This window comes from Vitis riparia, chromosome 10 (assembly GCF_004353265.1).
Source record: "Vitis riparia cultivar Riparia Gloire de Montpellier isolate 1030 chromosome 10, EGFV_Vit.rip_1.0, whole genome shotgun sequence".
Classification (NCBI taxonomy): Eukaryota; Viridiplantae; Streptophyta; class Magnoliopsida; order Vitales; family Vitaceae; genus Vitis; species Vitis riparia.
Window position 1 is genome coordinate 15,245,477 of NC_048440.1, and position 12,793 is coordinate 15,258,269.

The following is a 12,793-nucleotide window of genomic DNA, read 5'->3' on the forward strand; positions in this document are numbered from 1 at the left end:
AATTTGACAAATTTACAAGTCCCATAAGAAATGTAATTAATTATTATTATTATTTAAAAAGAAAATACAATACGCCTTGACCCTTATGAGAAATGTCAATGTACATATTTGGTTTGAAATACAATGATGTCTTCTACAAGTATCAACATATTTAAAGCATATGATGATATTTGCTCTTTAACTTAATACTTTTTAGGCATCAACATTGACAAAAGATGATACTTCTAAAGCCTCGAAGTTTTTCACCACATATCTTGTCAATAATATTAAACATGACGCTTTCTATAATAACCGTCAATAAAATGAAACAATGGAGCAAAAAATGTGAATGATTAAATTTTTTGTAGTAGTGACGTGTGACTTCAGGTATTTCAATAGAGCACCATCATGAAGTAGCTAGTAACGATTCCCCTAGAGTTATTTGAGCCAAACTCGACCCACAAGACAAAACTTAGATGTTAAAGCTCCCATTAATCCTCCTATCCATCCCTAGTGGTTACCTTTGAGAAAGACATCTAGACCTTAGGCTGTATAGAACTCCTTCATGTGGAATACCTCATCATCCATGTCTATAGCTACTTTCAGACAGGATAAAGATGAAATCCCTTAAACCATGGTAATTGTCTTCTAATTTCCTCTCATGATCATCCATAAAAAGCAACAATGAGTAGAAACTAATAAGAGACAAGTAAAAAAAAACGTGAGTTTATTCAAATATCCTCATTGCTGACAAAGTGACAAGAAAGGGTATAGAAAAAGAATCTCAGGACCTCCTCTTTCCCACTATCAAAAGGGAGGAAGATTTTTTACTTTTTTTCTCACAAATTATCATTACATTTTGAAGTTATGTAGCTGCTATTCTTCGTGGAATCTTTCTTGCCGTGAAATTTGAATGGAAAGTGAGTTGTGGAAACCGGAAAGTAAAAAGGTTTGTCCACAGAAAGCAAGAGTGCATGCACTACCAAAACCCAAGTTTCATGCCTTCAGAAAGTTTCACGTGAATATACGATCAAGTCTACCTCCTCAGATGTGACGCCCATATCTAAAGTTAGATAATAATTTTGATTTGAACTTCTATCTTATTGTTTGTGGGTACTGCCCATAGTTTCAGAATGGTAGAAATGGTGAAATTAGTTGAAAGTCAGGTGGTTTTTGTTTGTATTGATTTTGCACTTGGAAACTATATGTTTTAAAAGTCATGTGTTAGTAGAAAATAAGGATAATGAGATAGCTTCAAAAGTTTGTTACACTGATGAGAAAAATGTAGGAGTCTCTTAATTTATTAGAACCTACTCTATACTTGCCAAAAATATTTTGAAATTAATAAATGATATTAAATTAATGAAATTTGAATTAGTTTTATTACATTTCATTTGGGATGTTGGGAATCGAGCACTTTATTGAGCTTGCAAGGATCAAGTTATCTAATTAGCTCGTAGGAGTTAAAGGGGGCAACATCCCTAAACAAAACATTATGTGATGAATGAAAATCTACTCCTATTATAAATTTCATCCTTTTAAATTTTAGGGTTTTATTCTTAATATGTGCATCGCAATTGAGAAGAGTTTTTTTTTTTTAGAACTTCACCAATGTAACCCTTTCTTTCTTTTGAAAATTATTAAAGTGTTGATACAATTCATGAACGTAGGGATTATATTAATCATCAAATCATACCTAAAAATCTTGTGTTTTATTTATTTTTTGTTCGTGTGTATATGTGATTTGATTAACAAATAAATGGGTTTAATTAATACTCTTACAAAAATAATAATAATAATTGCATTTTATCATTTTTTATAATTAATATAAAATATTTTTTAAAAATAATCGTTTTAAAAAAACAATAATTTAAGATGTTTTTAATTATTTTAAAATAAAAAATTTTATTATAATAATACAAATTTTAAAAATATTATTTTATATAATATTTATTATTATAATAATTGGTGGAATACCGGAGCAGGAGGAAAACATTGAGTAATGGCAAAGAAAAACAAACAAGACGTTGAAGGCACTTTTTCATTTATATATATAAATTGAGTATTTAAAGTAATTAATTATATGATTTCTAAGCATAATAAAATGATTTAATGATTTAATTTAAATTATTAAATATATTAAATATTGTTAGTATATTAATGTAGAATACTAAGGTGACAATTTTGTTCTTTCAAATTGAAAACCACCTTCAATGAAATTTTATTTTGTTGTATTTAAAGGGTGTTTGGGTTTTTAATTTTTTTGTTAAAAGTAAATTACTCTGAGACTCTAAATCATTTATTTTTTTATTTTTTATGATTTATTATAAATTTTTTATGATTTAAAGGTGCATAGATTGTCCAAAGTCCAAACGTTTATCGTCCAAATCTAATATAGAATAAAATAGGAAGTCCAATAAGGTAGAAGAGTGGAAACTAATACAAAAACAATATTTTAAATTTTTTTAAATTTCTTAGACTCATTTTTGCATTATAATCAATTAGTAACCATTTGTTTCCATACTTCTTCGAGTCTTCAATATTTGGTCTTAAAACCAATAAGTCCATTAAAAGTAATAGCATTAATAATTCGTTTTAAGTTTTCTAGTACTAAGAGATACTTAGGATATGTTTTCTAGTACATAGCTCCTAATAGTAAAGAATCATAGTTTTAAAAATCGGACCGTCGTCATGAACCACCATCAAACCAAACGACCAGCCAAATCCGATCCAGGTTGGCGATTGAGTTGGAAGAGTCATGAGCCGCCATCGAACCAAACGACCCAACGATTGAACCATTGAGTCCGATAACTAGGCCCCCAGTTCGAGCCTGTATTCTTTTGGCCAAAATGAGTTATGCTGTTGGGCTTCGATTGAACCATTGAGTCGGAGAACTAGGCCCCCAGTTCGAGCCTGTATTCTTTTGGCCCAAATGAGTTATGCTGTTGGGCTTTAAGTTTAGGAAGTGAACAGGCCACCACATTTAGACATTGGGCAAGCCAACAATATAAAGGCATTTCGATTCTCCATACCATTTCGAAGTGGGACTCCTTTGAAAATTGGGAGAATAAAATGCAACATGGGGATTTGACCCCATAACATCAAGCTTAAAAGTCAAGACTCCCATCATTAGCTATTCATGACTTATGTAAACATTTCCACATCAGCTAAAAAAAATAGATTCTTCCCAAAAATTTTATAATAATAAAAATGCAAATAATTTAAAGCAAAATAATATAATTTTTTTAAAACTATAAAATAATTAAATATATATATGAATTAAATAACTTCACATTTAATTATTATATATATTTTGTTTAATAAAATGTTAAAATATTAATACATCTATATAGTGTATACTAATATGATAATATTAAATAAATAAATATTTTTAATTTTTAATTTTCTTACATATTTAAATTTTTACAAAAATTTTAAATTTTAATAATATATAAATTACATATTTATGACGTCACCAGTTCGACCGCAATTTGACCACCGGTCCGACCAGTGAATCATGAACTGATAACTTTTCCGATTCAATAACCAGTTCAATTATGAAAACATTAAAAAAAAAAACTTTGTTAAAACTAAAAAAAAATATTCTTATTTCATAAACACCTACTAAAATAATGTACATCTGTTCCTTTTGTCGCAAAAAGGTCACACTAATAATAATTATCACATTAAAAAAGTTTAAGAAACTCTATAGATAAATTAGCAAGCTCATGATTGAGTCTAGAGCATTAAGAAATAAAATCATATTTAACAAGAGAAAAAGAAAAAAAAAGAATAGCTAGCAAGCTTCTAAAGCTCTTACCCAAGATAAGCATACGATGAATTTTAATAATCCCCATGTTAGTATTTCCATTCCTAATTCTTCAAATTCATTTTCTAAAGTTTCAAAGATCGGGCAAATTTGAGTTAAAAAAGATAAACTAATTGCATTCAAATTAAAGGCCTAATAAGTTTCAATTCCACTCTTTAAGATTTCCCTTCTTTTTTCTTTTTTCTTTTTTTAGAATTTCATCTTCTAGGTAATCTTTAAGAATTTACACTACTTAATAGTGCAACTTGTTTCATGCCTAGGATCATATCTTAGCTCTTCATTCTTTATCTTTAGTGTCATGTCATTTTAGAAATCCTTTGATATTTCTATTTTTGTTTTAGGACTTTATTGTTAGTGGGCTATATTGTTAGTATAATTGGTATTTCTATTCAAAATCATATTAGGATATTTATGAAATAGTATAATTGGTTCTATTCAAAAGAAGAAAATGAAAATAAGAATATTTTGCTCTGGTGAAAATGGTTACCTTATTCAAATTATAATTTCATTTCGTTAAGTCAAGAATAAAAGTCATCACTTGCAAAAATGGAAAATATTTTCTATGGGTAAAAAGACTATCTTATCCTCTGGAAGTAATTTTGAGATATTAAGATTTAAACCCATCATATCATAAAAAGGGGAGGAAAGATAAGCCACAAAAAAATTTAAATATTAAATTTAATTTAACTAATTGATAAAATAAAAATACATAACTCATTTAAAGGAACTTATTTTAATTTTACCTTAATTTAATATCATACTAAATTATTCATATAAAAGAAATTTGAAGAATAAAAATGCAAATTAAAAATTTTAAGTTCCTAAAAACCACTTATTATGTTTTACCTTAAATGAAAAAAAATTCCCATCTAATTAACAAATTAAGTGGGTTTTGATCAAAATTAAGTGATAAGTAGCATAAATTTAAGTCAAAAAAGATAAAATTCATGTTATCAAACATTATTATAAAATGAAATCTACCGATTTTTCGCTTTTTAATAAGTAATTATTTTATTAAATACCCTATTAATTAATATTTTATATGAAGTTAAAAATATTTGTGGGCAATATGTATTCAAGAAAAGAATGATATGCAACTATTGTTTAAATTATATAATATAGTTGAACGAGCTTCAATACACACAAAGGGCCTCATTCGGGCCCAATTCTGAGCATTTGGGCGGGGGCCCAAAGACGCGCACTATTAGGCCTGAGTCCACTTTAAGGGCCCAAAAATCAGTCTTCAACTTATATTATTTAAATTATTTCATATACTAATCAAATTCTCAACAAAAAAAAAATCAAATATAAATCAACATTATTGAGTGGGAAACTCTGGATTGAATCTCATATACATCGGCCTCATCAAGAAGAATTTTGATGATCCTTAAATTGACATATATATATATATATATATATATATATATATATATATATATAGTTTAAGTGAATTTTTATTTAATTAAACTTCAAAAATAAAAAAAGTTTCAAAGTTTCAAATTCAAAAATAAATAATAATAAATTTTTATTTATTATTTTTTTAGTTTTATTGAAATCCTAATTATTATTAGTACTTAATCATTAAGCATAAATGTTATTTATTTAATTAAAAATATTTTTTAGCCTTTAGAAAATCTAGAGGGCCAAAATTTCTAATTTTTTTTTTATAAATTCTTAATACTCTAATACGTCATTAAAATAAGTGTGAGCAACCCCCAATAAGGGTCAATCATACAATATATGGTGGATGGGCCCGTTCTTTTTCCATTTGAACAGGTACATAGTCTCACAATTATAAAGCCTAAGTTTATCCCTATAGATTTTATATATGGACTTCTCATCAATTTTGCAAAATCCCTACCTTGTTGACCAATTATTATGTTGGAGAGTGCATGCATCTAAGATCATGGGCATAACAAAAGCCAGAAAAATTTAAACTTCAACCTCATAGGATATGTTAGAAATTATAATTAGAATTTGAATGCTTTGAAACCCAAATCCTTTTATAGTAGAGATCTTGAAACCTCATGATTTTTCACCTGATAACTCTCTCTCAAAACTAGGCACCAAAGAAGGGTGGACTTCTCTCCATAGGGATGGAATTTAAGGTTCTCGATCTCTCTGGAAGACAAAATAGTTAAATGATGCAAGCCTTAAACCCTAAAGAGACTTATATAGACTTACATATACGTTTAAGTGATTTGATTCCTTCTTAAGTCTAGGTCACTTAACCTAGCTCACTGGGTCTTAATTAATTAATTAATCATATCAGGTTTCAATTAATTAATTAGCCTAATTTAGAAAAATCATTTATAAGCTCCCATACAAGATTATGTTTCTATCAAAACACCCTTATGCATACTTATGAATAAGAAAATTCATCTATCCCTTAAATGATATGCCACCAAGAAATATGAGTTTAAATAAGGATCATTCATGCCCATAGGAAAATACCGACTCCCTTAAAATTCAATTTTGAAGTAAACTTAACACTCCACTAAAGAAAGTCAACTCTACTAGTATCTTATGTCATTACATCAAAATAAGAATTGATTAAATCCAATTCAATCAATTCCTTAAATCTATGACCTATTATCCAATGCATATAGATTCCTTATAAATCGGTGTTAGTAATCTAATTAGATAAATGTCATCATCCTCTCAAAATTACATCTATAATCTTTGAGTATTAAATGCTCCTATTATATAATTAATTAATATACTCTAACTCACTAAAAGTATATATCAAAATTCCACTAAAGAATTACTATGGTGCCACAGATTTCATAATTACAAATTATTTGGATCAATCAAGAGAGCATACTATCACATACCTATGAGATATCATGTTGTTTACCTTGATAATACATATTATCACTTATTTTAATCAATAATAACTTAACACATAAAGAATATATAACCACCTTACGATCTCACCCATAGGTTAAAGTCATTGAAAACCTCAATACTAGCTCAATATTCTTATAAGATTGAAAATCTATGTAATATAATAGCTTGGTGAATCATAACTACCTAATAATCAATATCATAATTCACAGTAGGTTTTGTCTAATATATAACCGTACATATTAGTGCATTCACTAAGGGAAAATCATATTTATGACCAAAACAGGTCATTTCTCTAATTAAGAGGTAGTACACTACAATCTTAGATTGGTTACCTAAGTTTATGAACCATCTGTGAATAACTCTTCGACTTATAAAGAATTTATGACTTAGATATTTCGTGCAACACCTAATACATTCTGATAATGTATAATACAAAATATACAAATCTAAATGCTTAAATAAATATCAATGCAAATAAGGGTAGAATAGCAACATCATGTATTATTTTTAAAGGGTTATATCCCAATGTATCAACAACAAAGAACAAATGAACAAAAACATGTAGAAAGCGAAAGAAGCATTTTAGTTTTCTCGGAACAATGGGTAAGGGTGCGGTGGAGTCCACGTGTTGTAGCGGATTCTAGGTGTTGCCATGGGCATGGCACAAGGATTCCTTGAGTGAGACCCTACCATCCTTTCAACCAAGATCAACCCATTATTCTATTTGATTATATTCTTATCAGTGATTAGTCTTCACTCTTCAGGATGATCCGGGTTGACCCGTCTAGAATTCGGTAAAAGAAGGCCGACTCGACCCATGGCCCATGGCCCATGACCCATTCTCCATTCCTTTATATCTGATGGAGGCCGGCAGCATTGTCTAATACAGAGAAAATACAGAGAGCGAGACAGCGTTGGAAAATAAACCAAAGAAAGCCAAGAGAGTGAAGGAAAAAATGGGAGATACGGTTGTAGAGGAGCTACCGAGGTCTGCCACCACGGAGGATCAGGGTTCCACCCACAACCCTAACCCTAGGCCTCATGGCGACGATGAAGAGGACCTCGAGGAGGGAGAGATCGTTGTCGATGACGCCTCGGTGTCACTGAAGCAGTCGGCGGCGATAACCCATCAACCTCACCCGCTGGAGCATTCGTGGACTTTCTGGTTTGACAACCCCAGCGCTAAATCGAAGCAAGCCGCATGGGGCAGTTCGATGCGCCCGATCTACACTTTCTCTAACGTTGAAGAGTTCTGGAGGTATCCGATTTCTTGGTCCTTTTTCTGTTTTTTTTTTCTCTGTTTGTTTTCCGAGAAATTTCAGGAAAAAAGAAGAAAATAAAATGAATTTCAGTTAAGTTGCGGTATTACGGTACAGTTGGTATAGTTGTGTGTTGGGATTGATTTAGGGTTTGATTGGTTTCAACGATGTTTGTTGGTCAATTTTGCATTCTAACCGTATCATCATCTGTTGAAAATTGGTCAATCTTGTAGTTACATTCTAATTAGGTTCAGTTTCATTGTTGGGAAAGCTGGGTGGGAGCAAAGATAAAGTAACCTTTTTAATGTTGAATTGTTAATATTTCATGAAACAATCAAGGTTTACCTTACCTGTGATGTTCGGTTGTGCTTGTTGCCTGGTTGCATGATATCAACAAACTGTATCCAGGGCTTTTGTATTAAATTGTTTCTTGATTTTATTGGAGAAAATTTTCTAGAAACCTGCTAGTGTACACTAGGTTTTGGGATGCTTGGGCGAGCGTTTTCAAATGATCTTATCGATGATAAGTTGATATTCAAAATTGATCTCACATTCATTCCCCAGCACTGAATTGTAAATCACCAAGAAAAATAGGCTTGTTCATTTTTTCCTCTGTAGTTGTGTAATCAGTTTGATGTTATATTTTTCATTTCTTGCTTGTCATTGTTTGTCTTTGGTTGAATCTATACAACCATAAGAGTGATTTCTTGCGTTGGATCTTGAAACGTTTCATGCTGAAATTCTTGGATTTTGATGCTGAAAATTTATGCACCTTAAGGAAATATGAACTTTTTTCTACTTTCAGAATTTTGTATTACAAGTTTGTGAATGATGGTTCTTTTTTGTTAATTATTGCGGCAGTTCAGTTTTCTTGTATCATTGATTGTTTGTGAAAAATCATCACTATTTGTGAATGAACGGTGCTTGTGTTATCGTATTCCCCATGAGAACCAAGATGACTATTCCTTCTGTGCAATCTTATTGATCTTCTGTGTTCTATTTGCTTTCTCTTTTCCTTTTTGCTTCAACCTAGTCATTCCTGAGGAAGCTGGATGTTGTTCTTTTGTTTTTCCTGGTTTTTCCGTTTCATGTTTTTCTGATTGGTTTATTTATCTTGAAAATGTGCCAAATTATAGAGATCAAAGTATTTGACCTTGATATAGTGAGGAAACTGGTGACATGTGTTAGATGTTGTTTACGCTTATGTGTACACACTAAGAAGATTTAAGCTGTAAAAATTGAAGTCCCATTTCTCCACCCTGGTCATTTTATAATCCCATCATCCATCCAAAAGAATGTTATGCTTTTACTTCTTGATTGAAGGTTCAAGTTGCTTCCTCTACTTGAATTGAATGTGAGTGAGGCAGTTGAACCAACTGCAGTTTTGCTTTTGGTAAATTTGAAGAGATCAAGACCCTTGATTTGCAGTTGCTTCTGTATTTCTGTCTGAATTATTGGCTTTAATTAGTCTTTGTTGGAGTGTGAACCTGCAATTATGATTTAATAGGAAAAGATCTTTTGTTCTTCATGTGGAGCAAATTTAAGCCTGACAAATCTTTTAATTTACTCTGATAAATTTTTTATCATAGAATCACAAATAGAAAATAGTAAAATGATAGGTGAAGAAGAAAATTAGTGAATTTTTTTATAGACAAATGAAAAACTTTATTAAAAGGAAAACAAAAATTAAAGAAACTTATGTTCATGAAAAGCCCAAAGCAAAACTATTTTTCCTGTCTAATTTGCCTTTGCTTCAAATGGTTACTTTCCTTTTATGAAGTAGCCATATTCTAACAAACAAGTTATTTGAGTTTTCAAGAAATTTGAGCTAAAAGTCCTTGAGGCTTGGCTTAAGTAGGAAGGGAATGGGATGTGGAAGGGACCAAATCTTGGTTCAATTCCTTATTAAAAGGCAAAAACAAACATAACAATAAATAAAATCCCTTTCCTTATCAGAAGAAAAAAAAATGGGGAAAAAATCGAGCTAAAAGCAAAGAGAACTTAGTGCATATTGCATATACTTTTTGCCTTAAGTAGTGATGTGTATTGCTAAGGACATTGATTTGAGTTGGAATTTAATAAGGAGCTAAAAATGTATTTATAAAATTGCAAGTTCTTGGCTCATGACTATATTCTTTAAATCTTCATATGCTAATTCTTAACATGAACAGAAAATAAAAACCGATCACCACCACCACCAAAAAAAAAAAAAATGATGTATGAATATAAGCTTTTGTCTGGTGATCAGTTCTCTGGTTCACCTGCTAATGTCTGGCCGTGAGTTCCTCAAATACTGTGATGTTACTTCAAGGGATCTGGGCCTTCATGCTGCACCTAAAGCTGTTTCCCTTGAAAGTCTCTTCAAGACGTGATCAAAGGCATAATCGTTATGCCTTTTAGAAGCTTCTATTCACCTTTGCTTGTTGTGCAACTGCATTTTCCTTTGTTCCTTTGTCCATAATTGCTGTCCTAGTGTTTCTCCTTCCAAACTGAAATTGCCTTTCCTTCATCTTTTCTTTAATGACTGATATAGTTGTCATGAAAATTCATTTTGTATTTAGCATTTACAACAATATACATCATCCGAGCAAGTTAGCTGTCGGAGCAGACTTCCATTGTTTCAAACACAAAATTGAGCCAAAATGGGAGGACCCTGTTTGTGCTAATGGGGGGAAGTGGACTGTAACCTTTGCTAAAGGGAAATCTGATACCTGTTGGCTTTATACGGTATGCTTTAGGCTGTACAGAAATTTTATGTTGAGCCTTAAATTTTTAATGTGGCTTCTAATTTTCAATATATGCTACTAGTTGCTAGCCATGATCGGAGAACAGTTTGATCATGGAGATGAAATCTGTGGAGCAGTGATCAATGTCAGAACTAGACAGGAGAAAATAGCTCTATGGACCAAGAATGCTTCAAATGAAGCTGCTCAGGTAGCTAAATTTTATAAATTAATCTGCATTTTCTGAGGTTGTCCTAACTATTATGTTTTGGTTTATTTAACATGTTTTAATGAGTGACAATTGAATTATTGTTGTTGTTGTTGTTGTTGTTGTTGTTGTTCCTGCTGTTGTTAACGCATTTCAACGTTCTTCCTATTTTCTACTCTGAATGCTCTACTTGGTTGCATGAAAGAAGAGAAATTTTGGGATCAATAGGGCTGGAACTTATGTTGTAAAATCCAATTTTTCTGCTTCTTTCTCCTTTGATGTTCAACAAACAAAACCGAGTAGAGCTGGTGGAGTCCAAGTGATTATTTTTATTTTATCTTCAAAAGGAGTTCATTTCTTATTCTTTGATATGAATTACATTGCTGCATTTATTGAAGCTGGTTTTAAGTGAACCTTTTTGGTTCATCATCTTAAACAGTCCATTTCTAACTGCAGTCATCAAGCTCATTCACATGTATTGATTGCATTGTCTGGCCCTTAAGCCTGGCTCAAGTGGTAAAGGGTTGGGGAGGGTTTGTGTGAGGTTCCAAGTTCAAGTCCCAATAGAAACAAAATTGATTGCATTGTCCAGCTTTGCATGTTCGTTTGTGAGTATCTTAGTGCTATTACTGTTGTTTTCTGAACAATGTGACAATATGGTGCATTTTGTTGGTCTATGTTGGGAAGTTAGTCTATATAAATGATTCTATGCGATCTGTTAGTCTTTTGGATGATTTCTCTGATCCAGTTAGCCTGTTGGCGATTAGATTGTACAGTTTCCAGGTATTACTAACTCAACTCGCCGGTTTCATGTCTGCCGGTAGTGTTCCAAATTGCTTTCATGTCTGTTAGTTATAAATGAATTGACTGCTTATTTTCGAAACAAGGTGGTTGCTGCCTGTTATTCGCAACATTATGTTAATTGATTAATGGAGTTGAAGAAGGGGCAAATGTAAAACTGTAATATGAAGGGATGCAAAGCATTGATGCGGTTCTAAAATAACTTGGATAAAATTTATTTACATCAACCACAACTTTAGTTAACAGTCAGGAGATTGACAGGAATCATGTTTCAGTGGTCTCACTATTTCCATCCTGTCTTTGTACAAATGGAAGTCCAAAAACTATGCACACCAAGATATTGATTATAGAATAGAACCAAGCTAGGACAACAAGTATGTTGAGATGGATTGTAGTGACTCTTGCAAATTAGATAAGATCACAAGTTAGCACATGGAATACTTGAGATTCACAGCAATAAAGCTGGATTTGTCAATTGTCTCCACTTGCAATAATTGCTCAACTCGCACTTGCAGAGTGCCTTACTTAAAGTTTCTTGTTGCAGCTGAGCATTGGAAAACAATGGAAGGAATTTCTGGATTACAGCGAAAGCATAGGCTTCATATTTCATGTAAGGATTTTGTGTTTGATGCATAGTAGAAGCATCTGCCTGCCCTTTCTGGTTCCAATTCATCAAAAGCTAGTGGCTACATAATGTTCTATTTTTCTGTTGCAGGAGGATGCAAAGAAGCTTGACAGAGCTGCCAAGAATCGATACACCATATGAGGCTGTACAGAATTATGTCTGGACACCAAATGATTCAAGACGTCAGCCAACATGTTAAGAACTTACAATACTTAGTTAAGAATTCAGAACTGAGTTTTGGCTGTCTTCTTGTCCTGTTTGCTTCTGTTTAGGGCTTGTTATAGAAAGCAGTCTTTACCATCTTAATTTTTCTCTTCAAATTCTCATTTCGTTCTCCTCCTCCCCCCATTTAAATTTTATATGTACCAATATATACTTGGTAGAAGTTGTCACGTTTCAATCATTTTAATCTCCATGTAGAGTTAGGAAGCGCTTTTACTTTTAAAAAGTGTTTTTGAAAAAAGAAAAAAAAAAGGTATTTGATGATGTTAATTGCTTCCCAAACTTACGAGAAACTAA

At 31.6% G+C, this 12,793-nt stretch overlaps 1 protein-coding gene across 1 annotated transcript; it reads left to right on the forward strand.

Moving 5' to 3' along the window:
* Positions 1-7,536: 7,536 nt before the first annotated feature.
* On the forward strand, positions 7,537-12,677 carry LOC117924372 (eukaryotic translation initiation factor 4E-1-like). Its single transcript, XM_034842993.1, has 5 exons — positions 7,537-7,916; positions 10,479-10,644; positions 10,726-10,851; positions 12,194-12,259; positions 12,365-12,677. Exons 1-5 carry the CDS (start codon positions 7,615-7,617, stop codon positions 12,413-12,415), a joined length of 711 nt encoding a protein of 236 aa, XP_034698884.1. The 5' UTR covers positions 7,537-7,614; the 3' UTR covers positions 12,416-12,677.
* The last annotated feature ends 116 nt before the right edge of the window (positions 12,678-12,793 follow it).

Bases quoted from the DNA above. Each gene is read 5' to 3' on its own strand.
- LOC117924372 (XM_034842993.1), top strand. From the start codon at position 7,615: ATGGGAGATACGGTTGTAGAGGAGCTACCGAGGTCTGCCACCACGGAG. The intron at 7,917-10,478 runs GTATCCGATTTC...TTTTGTATTTAG, and splicing joins AACGTTGAAGAGTTCTGGAG to CATTTACAACAATATACATC. The intron at 10,645-10,725 runs GTATGCTTTAGG...ATATGCTACTAG, and splicing joins ATACCTGTTGGCTTTATACG to TTGCTAGCCATGATCGGAGA.